The sequence below is a fragment of the Morchella importuna genome (assembly GCF_003444635.1).
Source record: "Morchella importuna strain M04M26 chromosome Unknown Morimp01GS012, whole genome shotgun sequence".
In the NCBI taxonomy this organism is placed as follows: Eukaryota; Fungi; Ascomycota; class Pezizomycetes; order Pezizales; family Morchellaceae; genus Morchella; species Morchella importuna.
Genome location: NW_025763409.1, coordinates 114,124 through 133,068, shown reverse-complemented (window position 1 = coordinate 133,068; position 18,945 = coordinate 114,124). Strand labels below are relative to the sequence as shown.

At 49.8% G+C, this 18,945-nt stretch overlaps 7 protein-coding genes across 7 annotated transcripts; 5 read left to right on the top strand and 2 right to left on the bottom strand.

The window, feature by feature from the left end:
• Positions 1–241: 241 nt before the first annotated feature.
• LAJ45_04722 (uncharacterized protein) lies at positions 242–5,300 on the top strand (the record flags this gene model as incomplete). Its single annotated transcript, XM_046114299.1, has 11 exons — positions 242–347; positions 842–1,054; positions 1,117–1,441; positions 1,751–2,497; positions 2,556–2,803; positions 2,863–3,868; positions 3,920–4,001; positions 4,049–4,139; positions 4,192–4,741; positions 4,800–4,931; positions 5,000–5,300. The coding sequence occupies 11 exons, from the start codon at positions 242–244 to the stop codon at positions 5,298–5,300; spliced, it is 3,801 nt and encodes a 1,266-aa protein (XP_045972325.1).
• Positions 5,301–6,469: 1,169 nt separating this feature from the next.
• Positions 6,470–8,074, bottom strand: LAJ45_04721 (uncharacterized protein; the record flags this gene model as incomplete). The annotated part of the gene is made up of 6 exons (XM_046114298.1): positions 6,470–6,583; positions 6,700–7,088; positions 7,143–7,155; positions 7,207–7,412; positions 7,479–7,927; positions 8,040–8,074. The coding sequence occupies 6 exons, from the start codon at positions 8,072–8,074 to the stop codon at positions 6,470–6,472; spliced, it is 1,206 nt and encodes a 401-aa protein (XP_045972324.1).
• A 59-nt stretch (positions 8,075–8,133) lies between these two features.
• LAJ45_04720 (uncharacterized protein) lies at positions 8,134–8,635 on the top strand (the record flags this gene model as incomplete). The annotated part of the gene is made up of 3 exons (XM_046114297.1): positions 8,134–8,164; positions 8,261–8,563; positions 8,622–8,635. 3 exons carry the CDS (start codon positions 8,134–8,136, stop codon positions 8,633–8,635), a joined length of 348 nt encoding a protein of 115 aa, XP_045972323.1.
• A 1,598-nt stretch (positions 8,636–10,233) lies between these two features.
• LAJ45_04719 (uncharacterized protein) lies at positions 10,234–11,644 on the top strand (the record flags this gene model as incomplete). Its single annotated transcript, XM_046114296.1, has 5 exons — positions 10,234–10,269; positions 10,357–10,461; positions 10,523–10,769; positions 10,831–11,394; positions 11,457–11,644. The coding sequence occupies 5 exons, from the start codon at positions 10,234–10,236 to the stop codon at positions 11,642–11,644; spliced, it is 1,140 nt and encodes a 379-aa protein (XP_045972322.1).
• Positions 11,645–12,949: 1,305 nt separating this feature from the next.
• On the bottom strand, positions 12,950–15,357 carry LAJ45_04718 (uncharacterized protein; the record flags this gene model as incomplete). Its single annotated transcript, XM_046114295.1, has 8 exons — positions 12,950–12,956; positions 13,034–13,505; positions 13,565–13,642; positions 13,705–14,065; positions 14,133–14,278; positions 14,376–14,487; positions 14,565–14,896; positions 15,207–15,357. 8 exons carry the CDS (start codon positions 15,355–15,357, stop codon positions 12,950–12,952), a joined length of 1,659 nt encoding a protein of 552 aa, XP_045972321.1.
• Positions 15,358–15,566: 209 nt separating this feature from the next.
• LAJ45_04717 (uncharacterized protein) lies at positions 15,567–16,218 on the top strand (the record flags this gene model as incomplete). The annotated part of the gene is made up of 3 exons (XM_046114294.1): positions 15,567–15,680; positions 16,035–16,119; positions 16,184–16,218. 3 exons carry the CDS (start codon positions 15,567–15,569, stop codon positions 16,216–16,218), a joined length of 234 nt encoding a protein of 77 aa, XP_045972320.1.
• A 1,221-nt stretch (positions 16,219–17,439) lies between these two features.
• LAJ45_04716 (uncharacterized protein) lies at positions 17,440–18,338 on the top strand (the record flags this gene model as incomplete). Its single annotated transcript, XM_046114293.1, has 2 exons — positions 17,440–17,563; positions 17,641–18,338. The coding sequence occupies 2 exons, from the start codon at positions 17,440–17,442 to the stop codon at positions 18,336–18,338; spliced, it is 822 nt and encodes a 273-aa protein (XP_045972319.1).
• Positions 18,339–18,945: the final 607 nt, after the last annotated feature.

Below are 18,945 nucleotides of genomic sequence, written 5' to 3'. Positions count from 1 at the left end.
GGCGACATTAGTAGTATTAAGGGAATTTACAACTCTGGGCTGTTGAAGAAATCGTTTCGGAACAAAAGTTCTAGAGCTGAGACGGAACACTTATCGGAACGCCGTTGGAACGGCCGACAGTGATTGCCCCTATTCCTACATGTGCCTAAGGTGTTGTTATATGACTTGTGAAAACCAGATGAAGTGAAAGGCACATAGGGGAAAACAGCGCAGTGCTGACAATCATCAAGGTATGATTTCCATGTGGGATCATGTCATTCAAGCAGTGATCGGTGGAGGGCAGATTGCTGCGGGGGTGATTCCCTACACGACAGTTTTGGGGAACGCACTCAATAAGAAACATATTGGTCAGGACATCTAAAGGTAAAGTTTGTCTTATATATTGGACTCTGTGAGGAACGATTTGTGGGATGATGCTTGGGAGTTTTTCTTCTGTGTCTTTTTGTCTTTGTGGGCTGTTCACTTGATTGCGGCAACTCATCAGATAGAAGTGTGCACTCTCCTCTTCCATGGTTGCTGCTCTCAAATAAAAACTATATACATATAAGAGCAGTAATCAGGAAGAGGTAGAGTAGAAGACGGATATAAATTGGGAGGGTTAGTTTTGGTGATGATTGCTGGTGCTATAATTGCTGTGGTCTGGGGGAGCAGCAGAGAAACTCCACGAGCATCCTATCAACAGCGCCAGCGTCACCGACACCAGTACTGTCGGCAGCAGCATCATCATCATACTTACCTTGCCAGCCGGATAGGGAGGAATACATAAAAAAGAAAAGAGGAGGAAGAGGAGGAGCTGAGAGAAGAACCCCGAAAGAGGTAGTTTTTCGAGTTGATCTCACAGGCTTGGCGCAAACCCCCAACCCTCACGTAACAGCGGCAACGAAGGAATCGCAACGCCTCTCCACCACCTCGCTACTCTCATTGCAGCCACAGCTCTATCAGAACAACTGCGATTATCCCCCCCTCAAAGTCCTTCTACCGACAATCGCCTGCACACGAAGGTCATATTGCGACATCGAGCATCCATCTTGCCGAACCCTTGGGTGTCTCTCTAGTATGCCTCCCGTGTGAATTCCTAGAGGAATTCTCAATCGCTAACGAACTTTGTTGTTTCAGGTGGTTCTCACGAACTAAGCTTCGTGACACTCGTGACAATGTCTAAAGCTATGAAGCCTCCTCCAGGCCCAGGTCATCGTGACAGCAACAGAGATATGTGGCGGCCCAAGACCGAAGAATCTGAGAGAGGTAGAGAACGTCAAGACCGTTCTGTTTCAAGAGAGAGAAGACGTTCACCCCCACCGACTGCATCAAGGAGGAGGCATGGTGGAGAACGTGAATCGTACAAAAGCCCCATGAGGAGGGAGTTTGACAAGCCTCCTCAATCATCATCACGGCGAGGAAGGAGTAGAAGCGTGGAAAGCCGACGTTCGACTCGTTATGGGTCAATGTCACCTCCTCGTGCCTCTCGGAACGGACGACATACTGATGCCCCCTCCGAATCCCGTCATTCTACCTCACACCGTCACAAAAGACGGCATCAGTCTAGATCACCGTCTAAACGCAGGAAGAGCCGCTCTCCCGGGCATTCTCACAAAAAAAAGACACGGCGTCCTCGTACGCGATCGCGAAGCCGTTCAGATGCAAGACGTACAAGGAAGGATAACTCACCTTCGCCAAGACCTCGATCACCACAAGGTAAAAAATATTCCCGTCGAGCTCTGTCAACAAGGGATCCCGACCGTAGAGATAGATCAATGTCCTTTTCTCCAAGACGTTCTCCCCCATCTGCTTCGAGGTCGTATCGCAGACGTTCACCTCCGAGGACTCGACCTCCGCCATTGCCTCCAACACGTCGGCCCTCACCACCACCTCTCTCCCCGGGATATCAAAGGCCATCCTCTCGAAAACAATCACCACCACCTCCAAACATGGGCCCTAGAGGTGATAGACGTCCTTTTCGTCGGCGCTCCCGCTCACGTTCACCACGTCGTGGCCCTAGTTCACCGCCACCCTTCAGGCGAGTGCGTTCACCCCAGCGTTCTCCACCACTGTTATCGCCAATGAACAATGGTCGTTCTGCGACACCCCCAATGCTCAACAGGTCTACTCGCGTGAAGCCTTCGCCACGGCCGGAGCGATACCCTGAAGGTGACGATCGAAAGACTAACGTAGACTTAAATATGACCGATGTTTCCTCAGATAAGCTTGATACTCCACCACACCGAGTGGTTTCAATACAAGAACATGGCCCTAGTGTCATTTCGGGACGTGAAATATTGGACAGTGATTCCCGGAAATCAAGCCCCCCTCATGAGTCTCATCATCAAAAACAAGATCATAGTGATACTGATAGCATGTCCCACCCACCACAAGCGGAATCTAGTGCTGGACCATACGTTAATCCTGATCGCCAGAGAAACATATTTTCTGGTGGTAGCAATGAGTTTGGAGGTGGGAGGGGACGAGGACGGCCGCAGGATATGCATCATAATCAAATGTTCACATTCCTTTCACCTTTTGTTTGAAAATGACTGATCCGCTGACACGATTGATAGGCCACCCGCCCATGAGAGCCATGCACAGCAAAAGTATCCTCGCCGTGGGTCTCATGGCTCTACATCTTTCCATGAACAATCTCAACACCACGGCCCATCCCACCAACAAGGACCACCCCATTTTCAGCCGGGATACCGCGGACGTGGACGTGCTTACCGTGGCCGATATTCGCCGCCTTTTGAACAGCGGTCGTCCACATATGATAGGCGCGGTTCTGAGCGTGGGCGTGGTGGTTATCGTGGAAGGGGTGGGTCTGGGCATGACCATGGAGAGTCTGGTAGGGGGGACGCCGTTTTGATCCGCAAGACCAACACCCACCCTCGACGGAAAACAGCCGCCACTCGCAACCTTCATCTCCTGGCAACGATTCTCATCCATCAGCAGTTGAGATTCGGGCCAAAGAGGAGCCCGAAGCGACCCACCAGAACCTTGAGAGTGACGAAATTATGAGAGATGACCCTGGTCATGAAAGTGAGAAGGATCAAGGGAACACCGATATGGCACCGCCAACTGGCCCTGTCCCAAAGAGCCCTCCTCAGCCTCTAGATACTCGTGCGTTTAAACGCATTGGCGGCTCGAACGATGTTCGCAATGCCATCAACCAAGAGGAGAAAACGAGTAATGGGTTTAGGCCCTTCAGTATCTCCCTCGGAAAAAGCAAGGTCGGCCCAAAAACTGCGATGCTTCCGAAAGCTCTTGAGGCCACCCGAGAGAGCGCCCGTGAAACTACTCGGGAAAACCCTAGTGAGAATGCTCGTGAGAATATCCGCGAGAATGTTAGGGAGAGTGTGCGGGAAAATATTCGGGAGAACGTCCGCGATAATTTCCGGGAGAACATCCGTGAAACAGGGCGCGAAATCAGCCGTCAAAGCAATCGTGAGAGTTTCCGCGACCATTTCCGCGACAATGGTCGACATCCCGACCGACATTCCGACCGGGAAAGCGGACGGGACGTTGGTCGTGGGCGAGACACTGGCCGCGATATTGGACGTGGTGGCCGTGATGTCGGACGGGACAACGGTCGCTATCTTGGCCGCGATATCGATCGCAACGCTGGTCGTGAGACCGGGCGCGAAGCCTACAATAATAGTGGCCCGCCAACTTCTGGCTGTAATAGCGCTCCGTTGGGGAAGAATGCCGTAACGCTCAAGCTTGCAGCGAAGAGAGAAGCACCCGTCGTCAATAACGGATCTGATATCCCCAAGCGACAAGTTGAAGTGGTTAAAACCCCCGCTGTGGCCAAACCCATAATCATTGCAAAAGAAACATCTATCTATAATAGGCTTAGTATGGTTGGGGAGGGAACTTATGGGTAATTCATCTTGGCTATTCAAAAAAATTGACATACTAATTAAATCTACAGAAAGGTTTACAAAGCATCAAATAATATCACCAAGGAGTTAGTAGCTCTTAAACGGATCAGAATGGAGAGTGAAAAGGATGGTGTAAGTTTTTCTTTCTATTTATGTACGAGCTATACTAATGGTTTCAGTTCCCCATTACTGCTGTCCGAGAGATGAGGTTATTGCAAGCACTCAAACAAGACAATGTAATATGTCTATTAGAGATGATGGTTGAGAAAAGTATGCTCCTGCCTTTATCCCAAGAGCTTAGTGAGATATTGATGCGCTTTAGGTGATTTCTACATGGTTTTTGAGTACATGGACCATGATCTTACTGGTATTCTGAATCACCCAACTTTCCGGCTAGAGCCTTGCCATATCAAGCACCTTGCAAAGCAATTCTTCGAAGGCCTTGAATATCTTCACCATCGCGGTGTCCTTCATCGGGACATAAAGGGCTCCAATATCCTATTGAATAACGATGGGCAATTAAAGATTGCCGACTTTGGTCTTGCGAGGTTCTACACTAAGGCAAGTAAGAAGCAATTAGATTATACCAACCGAATTATCACACTTTGGTATCGCCCACCAGAGATTCTTCTAGGCGCTACAGCCTATGGTCCGGCCGTTGATATCTGGAGCGCTGGCTGCGTATTTATCGAACTCTTCACACGTCTGCCTGTTTTCACTGGCAAAAATGAGATCGATCAATTAGATATTATTTACAACGTTATGGGGACACCTTCAGAAAGGATTTGGGCAGGATTGAAGGAGACTCCCTGGTACGGACTGTTGAAAACGCCTGCAAGAAGGAGACCGAAATTCAGAGCAAAATACGAACCGTATGTTTAATCCAACTGCCACTATATAACCATTGCTAACGAATCTCTTTTATTCAAGGCTTCTGCCAGAGTCTGCGCTAGAGCTTGTGACGCAGATGCTTGAGTATGATCCTGATAAAAGACCCACTGCCGAGGATTGCCTAAAGCATCGATATTTCTCAGAGGAGCCTGCTCCTGCTCCTCCACTAGGGTATATTGTCTAATAAACTTCCTGGGTTGATCTTCGGTTTTTCTAACAGTACTTTGTTTTTTTTGCAGGCTCCGCGATCTGAAAGGGGATTGGCACGAGTACGAATCAAAAATTGAGCGTCGTAAAGAGCGTGAAATTAATGACAAGAAAAAGCGAGCTCAGCATGAATTGGAGAAGAAGAAATGGAGGGAAACCCGCGAGGCAGAGAAGAGAAAACTTGCACAACAGGAATACGATCCTGAGAGACCACCAATTAGCGATTCCACTCCAACAAATTCCTCTGTCCCAGTTAAACGGAAGCGCGACTCTTTGGATGCGGATGATCTCGCATCCGGAACCAGCTCTGCTTCCAAGAAACGGGCAGAGTGACGCATTCACGGCGGCAATTCGAGTTACATCTATCACTTCAGGATTTATGAATGCGAGAGATTGTTAGAAACGTAGGGTTAGATATGTGGCCTTTTGATTCTGATGAACACTGATGTTTTCTTTTTCTTTTCACAAAAAAATTGGGGGGAAACGAGGCGTTTGGCATTTGCTTTTCTTTTGCTGAGGTATCATTTATTTTTTTTGTTCTTCCTTTATTCTCTTTCTCTGCGCAACTGATCTTGGTAGTATCGATATCTATCTTGTTGTTGCACAAAAATTATGTCTCATTAGTTTACACGCTTTGATAACCAATTCCTCCTCTCTTCATAGTGCTTGCTTTTTTTCTTTTTTTCTTTTCTTATTCTTCCCCGCGTCTTCTTTTTTTGTTCATTTTTCTTTCTGAGCCATAGAGACAAGGATCGTTTCTGCATTTCTTTCTGTCTCTTGCATCATCGTACCTCTTTGTATCTTACTTTCATCTCCCCTTCTCCGCCCTCCTCCTACCCGCCAATCTTGGTTTTGAGATCGAGTTGTCCACCGCCCATGGTAGTGACAGCTAATCTCTATCAATCATTGGTTGCCTTTTCTTCTCCTTTTTTTCTTCCTTTTATTGCTATCGTAATAGTAGTAAACTTTGAGGGTGCTGCTAGGTATACTATAATTTGAATGTAGGAAATGACTTGATTGTGTGTGTGTGGAGGGGGAGAGGGTGGAGGGGGAGAGGGTGGATAAATAGGGGTAATTTGAAAATAAAAATAAAGAAAGGGTTTGACAGAAATGATTTTTTTAGTGCGTACTGTCTATAGAGCGGTGGCATTACTGGAAGTTGTAGATGAAAGATCATGTATAGATAGACCAACACGAGTGGGGAGGGTAATGATTGTTGAGACACAAATATGATGAGCCTGACTAGCAATGATTTCTGCAACAACTTTTTATCGAACCCCACGTGTGCAGTCACAAACAGGGCTGCCGCGGATCCCCCTTTTCTTTTCTTTTCTTTCATAATGCAATCATTTAATATACATGTAGTTATAGGGTGTAATATAGCTACATCTATAGATGTATTTTTAGTTGTCCCTGAGACAATCATTACTAGTATAATGCTGTATGTACTTTTAAGTATCTACTGTACATCTGTCTGCACCGCATCTAGCCCTCGCCCAACCTCAAATCTTAGCAGCTGTAGCCGCGACCTCCGAGGACGGGAGATGGAATCCATTGGCGACCGCCAACATGAGCTGATGCGCAATCGCCGTAGCCGGCGGAAGTCTCAAATCACCCTATTTAATCGTACCACCCTCTGTCAGCCCAGCCCAGCCCCCACACTACCCACTACCCAGTCTTATAGATCACACCACTCCCCCACAACCAGCCTTGGAAAGGAAAAAAAACATACCTCCTTATACCCCTCCGGGGGTGCATCATGAAGCCCATTCTGCGGCGCCTCCAGCGCAGCCTTGACTTTTTCGATGGGGAACCACTGGGCGTCCTGGAGCTCGGGGTCGTGGTTGAGCTCGATCTTCTCGCCGTCGGGCAGGGCCTCGCCGACGGCGCCGATCATGAGGTTGTTTGGGTAGGGCCATGGCTGGGTGGAGTGTATTACGACGCGGCCAACGCGGACGCCGGACTCTTCCCAGGTCTCGCGGCGGACGGCTTCTTCGAGCGACTCGGCGGGCTCGCAGAAGCCGGCGAGGGTGCTGTAGAAGTTGGGGGGCCAGCGGCGCTGGCGGCCGAGGAGGAGGTGCGTCCCGGCGGCGTTGAGGATCGCCATGATTACGGTGGGGTCTGGGGGGTGTTAGTGGGGCATGCAGGGGAGGGTGGGATGAGGGGGTTTGGTACCGGTTCGGGGGAACTGGAGAGGTTAGCTTTTGGGCTTGTTGGGAGGGATAGAAGGAGTGCTTACAGCAATGTTGTGGACCCCCTTTCGGGAGACACAGGGCGGGCGTTCGAATGACGCATCGTTTGGAGACTTTTGGAACGCCTTGTCGAATGGAGGACATGTCCTCTTCGTTCCAGCATGGACCGAGATTGTACGTCCTCCGCACGCAGCACAGAACTGGTTGCGGCTGTTCCAGTCCATCAAGCTTCTTGCGTGCGCCAGAATCGCGGCTAAGTTAAAGTCATATCAGCACTAGAAACTCTCTCCTCTCTCTCTTCTCTCTCAGGAGTCCATACCATCACCTGGAACCAAACTCAAGTCGATCCTAACTTTACGGAACTCATATCCGGGTTCCTTTACCGCCTCCTCTGCAACCTTCTCAAGCTTCTCCTTCAATTCCCCTTCCTTAGGACTAACATCCAGTGCAAAGAAGGGCTGCCCCTTGTAGTTTCCACCGGCGCCACTGTACTCGAACGTTGAGTCCGTGGCTTTCTCATCGAGACCGAGGAATATGAGTGTTGGCGCACTAACCCGGGAGTCAAAGGCCTCGATGGTCTTTTCTTCGTCGAGATCATATGGCTTCCCGATCAGGGAGGAAACGGAGTCGTATTTGACCCATCCGAGGTTTGTTTTTGAGGATGCGAGGGGGTCGAGGCCGCGGAGGAGGAGGAAGCGGGATGCGGGGAGGGCGGCACGGAGGAAGGAGGTGTTGGAGCGGAGGAAAGAGACCCGGTTAAGGGAGAGCCTGTGGGGTGTTAGCAATGCCTTAGGGAGTAAAAGGAAACAGAAGCTGTGTACCAGAGAAGTAGTTGACGACTTCGCGGCCGAATTTGCGGGAGAGCATGGAGTCGGGATACTCTGCGCCTTCAGAGCTGTAAGGTGGTGCTTCCATTGCTTACTATAGAGGTGAGGTATGTAGTTGGTAATGGGTGAACGATAAATAGGGTTTAGATGCAGTCTCTCTCTCGTTCACTCGCTCAAGGTATTATTGAATGAAGACAGTGGGGATTATCTGCTCCACAGGAGTTTATGGAGGAGGAAATATGTCGTGAATTTCGTCGACTAATCCACGACCTAGGGTCCATGCTGGCTCCTCCCCAGGCACCGGAGGAGATAGGAATAGTCTATGATGCGATTTCTCCATTTCTCAGCATGCCAACCTCGGGAGAAAAATATGCATTTCTAATCCACCCATCCCATACGTCTTGTTCCACCGCAGCGGTGATACTCGGTAACCCCGCCGCCAGACCTCGCTTATCGCCGTGTCACGTGGAAGGAAGGCCATCTGCTTCATGGACGAGCACTCGGAGGACCCTGTGGCTTGGCGCTAACATCCCTTGGGGATTGCAGGGCCTTGAGATTTTGGCTGTAAATTGCGATGGTTTGAATTCTCCTGTCGAGCATGAAGAACGGGCAATTAGTCGCTTATTCGCGAAAAGGATCGAGCCTATGATTACGACGGAAGCAGTGCGGTCCACAAGGGCACTCAAGGCAAGGTTTGGGATTATCCTCGAGGAGCCTTGTCCTCGCGATCGTTGACATTTTTGTCCTTATCTGCCCTCAAAGTCTGGATACACGTACCTGCTCAGGTATAATGTGACAGTGTTTTTGAGAAGACCCCCTCCAGTATATAGACTGTCAGACTCGTCTACACTAGGGTCGGAGATACTACATATACCAATTACATATCTAGACAATTAGTAATGATGGCTGAAGGAGCTAGTTCATGAGTAAGCTGACTTGTAAAAGCTGGTCGAACCAAGTCCGCTTCTTGGTGTGTCTTTTCCCCGTCCCCTAGCCCTTCAATCATCTCTACCGGCAGTTTTCCCACCCGAGTATACACATATTGAACAATTAGAAAATTAGACATAAAATAATACAATCTAGAGACAGGAGACTCGGCCCGGGAGAGAAGCCTACAAGTTAGGAATAGTCGGAATAATTTGCCAGCGCTCGGGATCTAATTAAAAAGGCTCCCCAGGGTCTCGGAATAAAGTGTCGGAACCTCGTTTTATATTCAGTATCTGCTGCGAATATCTGGCACGTTCCCTTGTTTTTCGGCACAGTTCGTGGTAGTAGATTGTAGACTTCGAAAGAGTAAAAGCGGAAAGAAGTAAACGGGAAGTTTTTTAAAGGTTCCGCCAAGTAGTCCCTCTCTGCAAAACAAGACGCCATACACTGGCGACTTTCTTCTTGATTGTCAGTTTGCACAGGAGTAAAGGTAGATCCAGAGAGTTGCGTCTGTAAACCCAGTCGTAGAGTAAACATTGCAGTTGCAAGAGGGAACTCGTGACCTGGTATCAATGACGGAGTCAGTTAGCAGAACAAGCTCGACAGACCGAGCTAGCTCCTCAATGATCTTTGTTCCTACGCTAATGTGCGAGTATTGGAAGCTGGTGGGCTAGGGTTCGGGATCTTTGTCGGGGTGGCATGGCGGGTTATTGCCCTGGGCAATGGTCCTGTTCCTCTACACTACTCATAAGGAGTTCCTCTTCTGCAGTACGGCATACATGACTGTTACGTATGCTGCAACTGTGGCCTAACAGCCTGTCCTCAATCATGTCGGATAAAGCTAGAAACTCTGGTATTCCTGTTAATACACCGTCTTCTCTCTTCTCATCCAATAGTTTGGTCACGTTACAGCCATTAGAACAAACGACGCCTTAATTACAATACCTGGAACTGCGTGTGATTTCTACCGAGCTTTCTGCGGGCGTATCTTTGTCTGTGGGAGACAGATAAATTGATTGAATTTGCAATGGTGTGCGGTTAGGAGACGGCCATCCTATTAAGGTGTGTGTAAAGGCTCGACACAAAAGATCAATTACTCTGGTGGGCACTATTACTATTATTATTAATATCACCCATTGCGGCTAGCGCCAGTGCGGCTCTTCTCGTGCAAGCTTACCGTGCAGCAGCTAAGCTACTTCCGTTCTGTTCTGCAGCAGGGTTACTCAATCTTTTTTTCCCTTCGCAACACAAAATACCTATCGTCCCAGTCAAGCAGCACAGCACACACACACAAAAAGACACACACCACATATCCACAGAATGCCTTCATCTACACAAAATATAGATCAGCGAAGGGTACGATAACTCCATGCTCCCACCCCCCCCCCCCCCCCCCAAACACACACACGCATATACATACTGAGAGCTAACTCACCCCACCAGGTCGTCGGCGTCGAGGCCGAAATCGTCACAAATGTCACCTCCACTGACTTTCCCGGGCACTGGCCGAATGAGGACCACTCCTGGGACATCAACAAGTTCAAGCAGGTATGTACCTCTCTCCTCTCTCCTCCTGCTAAGGTCATGTCTCCGGCTAACACTCCCGCAGTCCTTCAAAGTCGTCTTCCACAAGAACAGCCCACTCTTCGCCGAGTTCGACCTGATTCACATTGACGCCTCAATCGCAAACACATTCCGTCGGATCCTGCTCGCAGAGGTGGCGACGCTAGCAATTGAGACCGTCTATGTATCCAACAACACAAGCATCATCCAGGACGAGGTGCTGTCCCACAGGTTGGGCTTAATACCCTTGACGGGCGACAAAGCGGCATTACGAGCTATGAAGTGGTACACCAGTACGTCACCCCACCCCACCCCACCCCACCCCACCCCCCACCCCATTAACACACCCTGCAGAAGCCGCCCCCGGAGAAGCCGCCCGTTACCCCACCGACGAAGACACCATCGTCCTCCACCTCCGCGCTGCCTGCGAACGCCTCCCCGGCGCCAAAAAATCCGAAACCGACCCCGACAAGCTCTACAAGAACCACTCCGTGCACGCCCGCGACCTCATCTTCGAGCCCGCCGGCAAACAAGTCCAGACCTTTGCGGCCAACCCCGTGCGCGCCGCAAACCCCGACATCCTCATCGCCAAGCTGAGGCCAGGCCAGGAGATCGATGTAACCATGCACTGCGTCAAGGGCATTGGGCAGGACCACGCCAAGTTCTCGCCTGTAGCGACGGCGTCATATCGATTGCTGCCGCTGATCAAGATCAAGAAGCCGATCCTGGGGCGGGCGGCGGAGAGGTTTGCCGCGTGTTTTCCGAAGGGGGTTATTGCGTTTGAGGCGGATCCGAACACGGGGGAGAAAATGGCTGTGGTTGGGAATGCAAGGAATGATACGGTGAGTAGGGAGGTGCTGAGACATGAGGAGTTTAAGGGCTTTGTAGAATTGGGGAGGGTTAGGGATCACTTTATCTGTATGTCTACCTATACCCCTTCTGTCTGTTTGTGAGTGCTTGTATGCTGATGTTGGCGGCAGTCTCTATCGAGTCCTCGGGCCAATTCGACGCGGACGAGCTGTTCCTGTCGGCAGTGGCCACGCTGAAGGCGAAGTGCACATACCTTAAGCGCGACACGCACAGAATGCTGAAGAAGCAGGCACTCGATGCCCGCAGCGGGAGGGATCAGAGTAGACTAAAGCGTGGTGACCGGGGCTGGATGGAGTAATTAACTAGGTGTATGAGGCGGGGAAAGAACAATTTGTAGATAGATATAGTTATTGATTTTCTTTGTTGTTCAATGAATTAAATTCTGTCATGTGACGGACATGTTTCACCAGTGATCACTCGGCACTAGGACAGCCATAATACCTAAAGATAGAAGACAAGAAAAAGAGATGAAACCGATCCGGCGTAGTGGGTGGTGGGGACGGGTTGGTTTCAGTGTCGAGTGATACTTTGTGATTATTACGCACATCTTATGTAGTTTCGACTTCTCAGATAAATCAAACAATAGCTGATGGCGTGGGCCTTATAACTCCCGAGTGTATTACCCCCCTCCTTTTGAAAAGGGCTTATTGCTACAGGGCTAGAGGGCTTATACTCCCTCCTCTCTTGGTAGCCCACTGCCTGCAATCAGTCCTCTCCCAGTCCTATTTCCAATCTTCAATGTTACCGAAGTCCCGCCGATCACCACACAACACCAATCCACACAGCACGGGATGACACAAGACGACACATTCGCCAATTTCAACTTTCAAGTGATAATAATCATACCGCTGCATCACAATCCATCACTCACCTCCCACATACGCCTACATCACCCATGAAAAACCCAATAGATCCATATCACCAAGATCAAAGAAAGAGAGAAAAAAGAGTGGTATAAATGCCCATCTGTATATAACCAGCCTCCCCAAACCCCCTCCCTTTCCTTTCGTAAAAGATAGAACAGAACAGAACCCACAACAAAGATCATAGACTACTAGATACAAGTATCGTATATAATAATACCGCCAACTTTCCCTCCTCCTCCCCTTCTTACTTAAAGGAATGAGACAGACAAGGGGGTATGGAAGGGGGGAGGGGATTTTTTTGCAAAACTATTATTCCCCCCGTGTAGCCCCCTCAGGTTGTTTAATACATTGTTTTTTTTCTCTTTCTTTCTGCACTGAGCGGGGGCGAAGGGAAGAGAAGTAACGTAAAGAATAAAAAGTGAAAAGGAAAAGGGAAAGGAAAAAAGAAACGAAACACAAACGCGCGCGCAGAAGAGGTATTTTTGGCTTGTTTAATGTTGATGTACCTGAACTGATTTTGCTTCCCCATTTTCCATCGCTATCGGATATCCCACCCTGATGACCCATACAGCAATCCAAAAACAGGAAACAAAACATTGGACAAAGCCCTCGCCACCAGTCTGTTATCCGCTTATACCCCGACTGCTCACAACCTTCATGCCCCATCAAGCACAAGTGCTATCCATCCTTACAAGCTAAGCATTATTCGTTACGTTTGACGTCTCTTGGAGTCTAATTTAACCTCTGTCCCCCCTCCAAGGAAATTAGCCTTTTTCCCGCTTCACCGGACTCGAAACATGGTGGGACCAAAAAAAACTTACATGCTGATTCTCCTGGCAACTCTGTTCAACTCTTTATCGTTGTCGGCCTCTCTGACTGCAGTCCTCATGGCCTCTTCCTTGGCCTCTTTTCCTCTCTTCTCGACTTCCTCGTGACTCGGTGGCAATCTCTCGTTTTGCAGATCGACCTTCCTTGCCTCCTCGAAAGACGTAATGGCCTCCTTGATACCCTCAGCACCGAGCATAAGCATTCCAGCGGGTAGCCTGCCACCCGTTGCGGTCTTGAGTTCAGTAACACGCTCCGACTCTTCTCGCAAGACCTGGAACACACGCGACAGACGACCGATGGCGAGAATCTTGTTCTTGATGGCACGGCGCTTGGCGTCTGGGCTGTTGGGATCCAGATCGACCTCGAGAGATGGTGACATGGGGTCTGTTCCAGTCGGTGAGAGTGAATCGTCTTCGAGCTCTTCCTTGGAGCAAGTGTTGAGGATGGCGATAAGCATATCAGTGACTAAGCGATTGCGGTCTGTCAGCTAACAGTTACTTGAACAGTCAAGTAGGTATACAAACTCTTCTCGCCGACGAACGGAAGTGACCAGGTAAACACATCCATAAAGTTTGGTAGCCAGTAAGGATGTGGTGTGCAGTCTAAGTCAACTCGGTCAGTCCCTGTATACTTATTCTCGCTCGCCACATCTTAAAAAACTTACTAAACTGCCTAATGTTCATAACGTTGTTCTCGTATTTTAACACGGCTGCCTTGTTGTTATACACATCCAAGTAATTGGGCGCGGAAAAGATAGTCATAACACTGGGGAAACCAGTCGTTTTGGTCTTCCTGTACATCCTGTAACCTGCATCCTGCGCTTCGTGGGCACGAATGACAGAAAGTAGGTTGTTCTTTTCGAGGAACGAGCATGCGGCGGGGTATGAGAAAAAGTACGAGCAACCGCGGACGTTGTTGTGGATGAAGAAATCCGAGGTCTTTTCTTGGCCGAACTCCTCAAGTGGATCCGCCCAAAGGATATCGCACATTAAACCGTGGGTAGGAGGTTCGCGGAAGCGATCAATCTAGTCAAGCTTATTAGAACCGAAGATTCGTACACGGAGCGCAGCAACATATGAATGAGCGACATACACTTCGGAGGTCGTCAAGTGTCTGCAGCTCGGGACTCAGTCCACCGTGGATACACAAGAACTGCTTGTTCATGACGGCAGCTAAGGGCAAAGCGCAGAAACTGTCCATACAAGCTTCATACACACGTTCGGAATATTTGTGCTTGCCTATGATTCCCAAAACCGGATTAGATCAGGGTCTATCTCAAGACTGGGATAGAGAGAGGGTAAAAAAGATCCAATTCATATAGAATCAAAGACATACATTCCAACTTGAACGTAAAGTAGTCGGTCAAATGTCTGCACTCGTGGTTTCCTCTCAGAAGCCAAAGGGTGTTCGGATAGTGGATTTTCAAAGACCATAGGTACAAAACACACTGTGGCGAAAGCTTCTTAGCGGGTATTCACCTCCAACGAAGGGGTGGGGGTTTCCGGACGGGTTTTGATAACATACCTCAATACTGAAATACCCTCGATCCACATAGTCTCCCAAGAACAGATACCTGGTCTCCTCCGGGTTGCCACCAACCTCAAACAATTTCATCAGATCGTAATACTGCCCGTGGACATCACCGCATACGGTGATGGGAGCATCCATCTCGAGGAGATTGGGCTCGGTCTTGAGGACCTCAGTGCATCGTGACAAGATGAAGAGAGCTTGCTCTTCAGTCAGACGCCCTTCACGGTAGAAATGCTGTTTGAGGAATGTGAGGTTGGGCTTGGTTGGGTCGTTAGGGTCGTAGAATTGGTCATCGCGAGGCTTGTGGAAAGCAGGAGCTTGCACATCTAAACAGACGATGAAAACAAGACGATTAGCATTCTGTCATTGGATACACATTGGCCAGAGGAGATTGCTATATGAGACGTAGGGGCTGGACATCAAGGGGTGAGTGATGAAATCACAGCCAGCAAGTATCTCATCAGATACCCTCAGCTTTTGGGGCCTCAGATAATGGAAAATGGGCATCTTGAAGGTCCGCCAAAAGACCGGTATATAGATGGATAATGCATCTTCCAGCTAGACCCATGATGGTTCCCAGTTTTTTCCCAGCACCTGTACACACGCACACATACACAAAAGCTCAATACGACATACCTTTGCACACTCGCTCCAGGGTCGACACCTGGGTTCCATCCTCCATGGTATGCAGGGTGAAATCGATCTCTGGTATCGGCTTCTTCTCGCTGACAGCGCGGATGGCATTCTCGAGCTTCACGTTCACTACGGGAGAATTGGGGTCGGCCATTGTGACGGGTTGATTTGAGTTGGAGATCGGAAGGGTATACGGAGGAAGGAGGAGGAGGAGAAAGGGAGAAAGGGAGGCGTCGCTAAGCACGGGCAACAAAAGTGAAATCCTCCAAGTGTCGTAGGATTCAGCAAACTCCTAGAGGATGCAGAGATGAACGGTGGTGGAGGTGATGTGATGGGTTAGGTGGCGGGATTGGGGGGGACGGGATGGATGGTGGTGATGGATTGGGGGTGATGGATGTTGTTGGGTTGGGCTGGACTGGACCCGTGAACGGAGACGACGACGGGAGAGAGAGGGGTGGTGGTGGGATGAGCGGGGTTGTAAATATGTAACTTATGCAATGGGGAATTATTTCCTTCGGATTTTCTCTCTTCCTGTCTTTCTTGCTCACCCTCTGTGCTTCCTTGATTCTACTGGGGGAGAGGATAGAAAATAATATAGAAAGGATCGCTAGTCAAATAGAGGAGCGAATGTTCGCAAGAAAATCCTAAGCTCTTTTTTTTGCGCACAGAGACAGGCGGGGTAGTAGGGTAGTATGCACTTCTATGTATGCGTCTAGGTTGTTGCTGTTGGCCGGGGGTGGTGGGATATCTGGTAAGGATAAAGGGGCGAGATTGAGCAACGGGAAAGGAGAGAGCAAATGGGGTCAATTGATGCTTGGTGCTCTATTGTAGCGGGTGTTGGAGCTGCTGGCTGACCTGGTGGAGGTGCTGGTGACAATTGTTGGTGGTTATGCTACATGCTACTACTTGCCTACATGTATGTACCTACTCGGCCCAATATGATGGCTCTGATACATGGAGAGTAGCTCACGGGCTCCAAGTTCAGGGGGACGAGATTGCTTTACAAGCAGACTAGGGCAAAGAGAGTATGCGTAAACCATGAAAGGCAGCAAGTGCACGAGCAGGCAGCGATAAGAAATTGGAATAATAATCATCTAGGCAGCTTCTTGTATGAATTGGGATCGATTTCTCTACTGTTGTAAGTGACTAACCGACAGAAGCATGGAGTATTGAATGTGGTCAGAGCTCTCGTGGCAAAGAAGGGTCCTGCCGAACGAAGCTTGGGGAAAAAAGGGTTTGAGGAGGAGAAAAAAGGAAAAGTCCAGGGACAACCACCACCACCACACACACACCCTCCACCATCTCCACCACAATGAGCAACTCCCTGACCGAAAAAACAAAGTGCCGACGAGCAGCTTCCTTCGCCGCCCCCGCACGCGCACGCGATGTGAACCCTATCTCTGGTAGAGAATAACCAACAGACAGATATGGGGCGCTGTGTATGGCCCGAATTAAACATCGATAGCTACAAACCCTGGAGTAGGGCTGAACTCCGAGTTTCACAGAGAATCATCATGCATGAGCATGAGAACATTATATGCGAACAACGCGCCCGAACGGCCAGTTGGAATATTGCGATGTCTACTACATACATGTTCTAGATACCGGGGATATAGTTGCACAGTAATCATTGCTTAAATTGCTCACCGGCATACCGTTTGGGAATCGTTTGTCATGCTGAGCTTGGAGGGGGATGGATATATTGCACTGGGAAGGAGTACTTTGAGCAGTTTCTTTGAGCTGAGGTGATTTCAGCTCAATTGCTGTTGAGGACTACCTCTAGCTACCAAGCTGTTAGCTATGGCTGCCTGCTGCTTGCTGCTTGAAACTCGACTCGCATAGCTAGCAGAGAGATAAACGGTTCTGATACCGAGCAAGCTTCACCTCTACCACAAGTTCTGCGTGGATGCCAATGACCTGTTGCATCAACAGTGTGTCTACAGCCAACAGAGCAGACTCGCAGAGAGAGCATTGATTGCATCCTCGAACAAACCACAATAAGCTCTCTCTCACTTTTATCTGCAACTGCACAATCAATACCCCAGCCAAACGGGCCCTAACCCACACGTCACGTGAGAACTCTCGCTTGGCACACGGACCGCGTTTGCCAGCCCTGAGCCCTACTCGGCCAGGGATGCTCAGCGGCTCTTGTCGGGGCCTCTGATTCCTCCTCTCCCGCCGAAACACCCCCCATCGCACGCATAGAAACATCTCCACCACCTCCTCCTCCAGGTCAATGTCTGGCTCACACACACCGTCCACCGAGCCAGCAGCACAAGCTGAAGCTGGCTCCAAGGCCCCCTCCTCCTCACCAACCCCCTCGTCCCCCGAGCCCCTCGCCGCCGCTGCGGCCGTAGATAGTAATGATACCACCACTACCACCTCCATAACCAACGAGCCCGATAAGGCCTCCCAAGCCGCCGCCATCGCCGCTCAGCAAACCTCGCGCGAAAGCAGCCGCGAGGAAGGCGAAGAAGACTCCTCCGAAGAAGGCGAGGAGCCCGAGCCCCCCCAGAAGCCACCAGCTCGCAGCCCCCACTGCCCCCCGAAGCCCCCCCGACAGATCCGGCGGCGGCGGTGGAGGAGGACAACGACGGCTGGCAGCCCATCTGGGACGACACCTACCAGGCATACTACTTCTACAACTCGCACACCAACGAGACGACGTGGACAAACCCGCGCGTGCCGGAGGCGACGACGCTGCCGGCGACGGCTGGCGTTGTTGTCCAGGGCGGCGACCCGCCCCTGCCGCTCGAGGACGAGCCGGACCCAAATCTGACATACAACCCGGCCATCCACGGCGATTACGACCCCACGGCCCCGTATGCGCAGGTGCAGAACGCCGGCGCGCAGGGGGCCGACGAGTATGTGGCGCGTGGGGCGTTCAATCGCTTCACGGGTAAATTCCAGCCGGCGGCGTCGAGGCGCGTGCCAGAGAACTATAATGACGAGAACAAGTCGCGGCGGCAGATGGAGTTCTATTTCGATGTTGATGCGGCGGCGAGCACGCATGATGGACGCAGCCTGAAGGCGGAGAGGCAGACGAGGAAGCTGTCGAGGAAGGAGGTGAGGGAGTTTCAGGAGAAGCGAAAGGCCAGGAAGGAAGAGAAGCGGAAGGCGTGGTTGAGAGACTAATTCGACGGGTTTTTATTTTACACACGAAAATTCGACGCTTTTTTTTTTTGATTTGGCGGCAGATTGGGGGGGAGAGAGAGAGCATCATCATCAACTGTCGACTCGAAACTCTATAACGTGGCATTGGGCTGGTTTTTCGGCGTTTGTTTTTTATATTTCTTCTTTTTATGTCAAGTAAATCTATTTCTTGTGGGGGTTGCGGGTCTTTGATAAGTCGTTTTTTACCCTTCTTTTTTTTTATCACTTTGAGTGACTATTTCCGCCTGCGCTCTACTACCACTACTACCACTACTACTAAATAGCTTATTGCGGTATATTACATGCAGTATACCAGCAAGCTACATGTTATCCTGTTTTACGTTTTGCGTCTTGTGTTTTACCAACTGCATATAAATTGCCGGGAAAGGAAGTGTTGTCGAGGAATATTGAAAGAAAGAGAGAGAAAAAGAAAGGAAACGAGGTTAGCTCACAGTCCATTATAATGTAGTTATGTATTCAATTAGACGGAGGAAAGATCGTTATAATGGCTTATCTCAGTTGCAATGATATCTTACGTTATACAGAATCAACAACTGATATATCACGATAAGAGTTCATGGGATTGGAA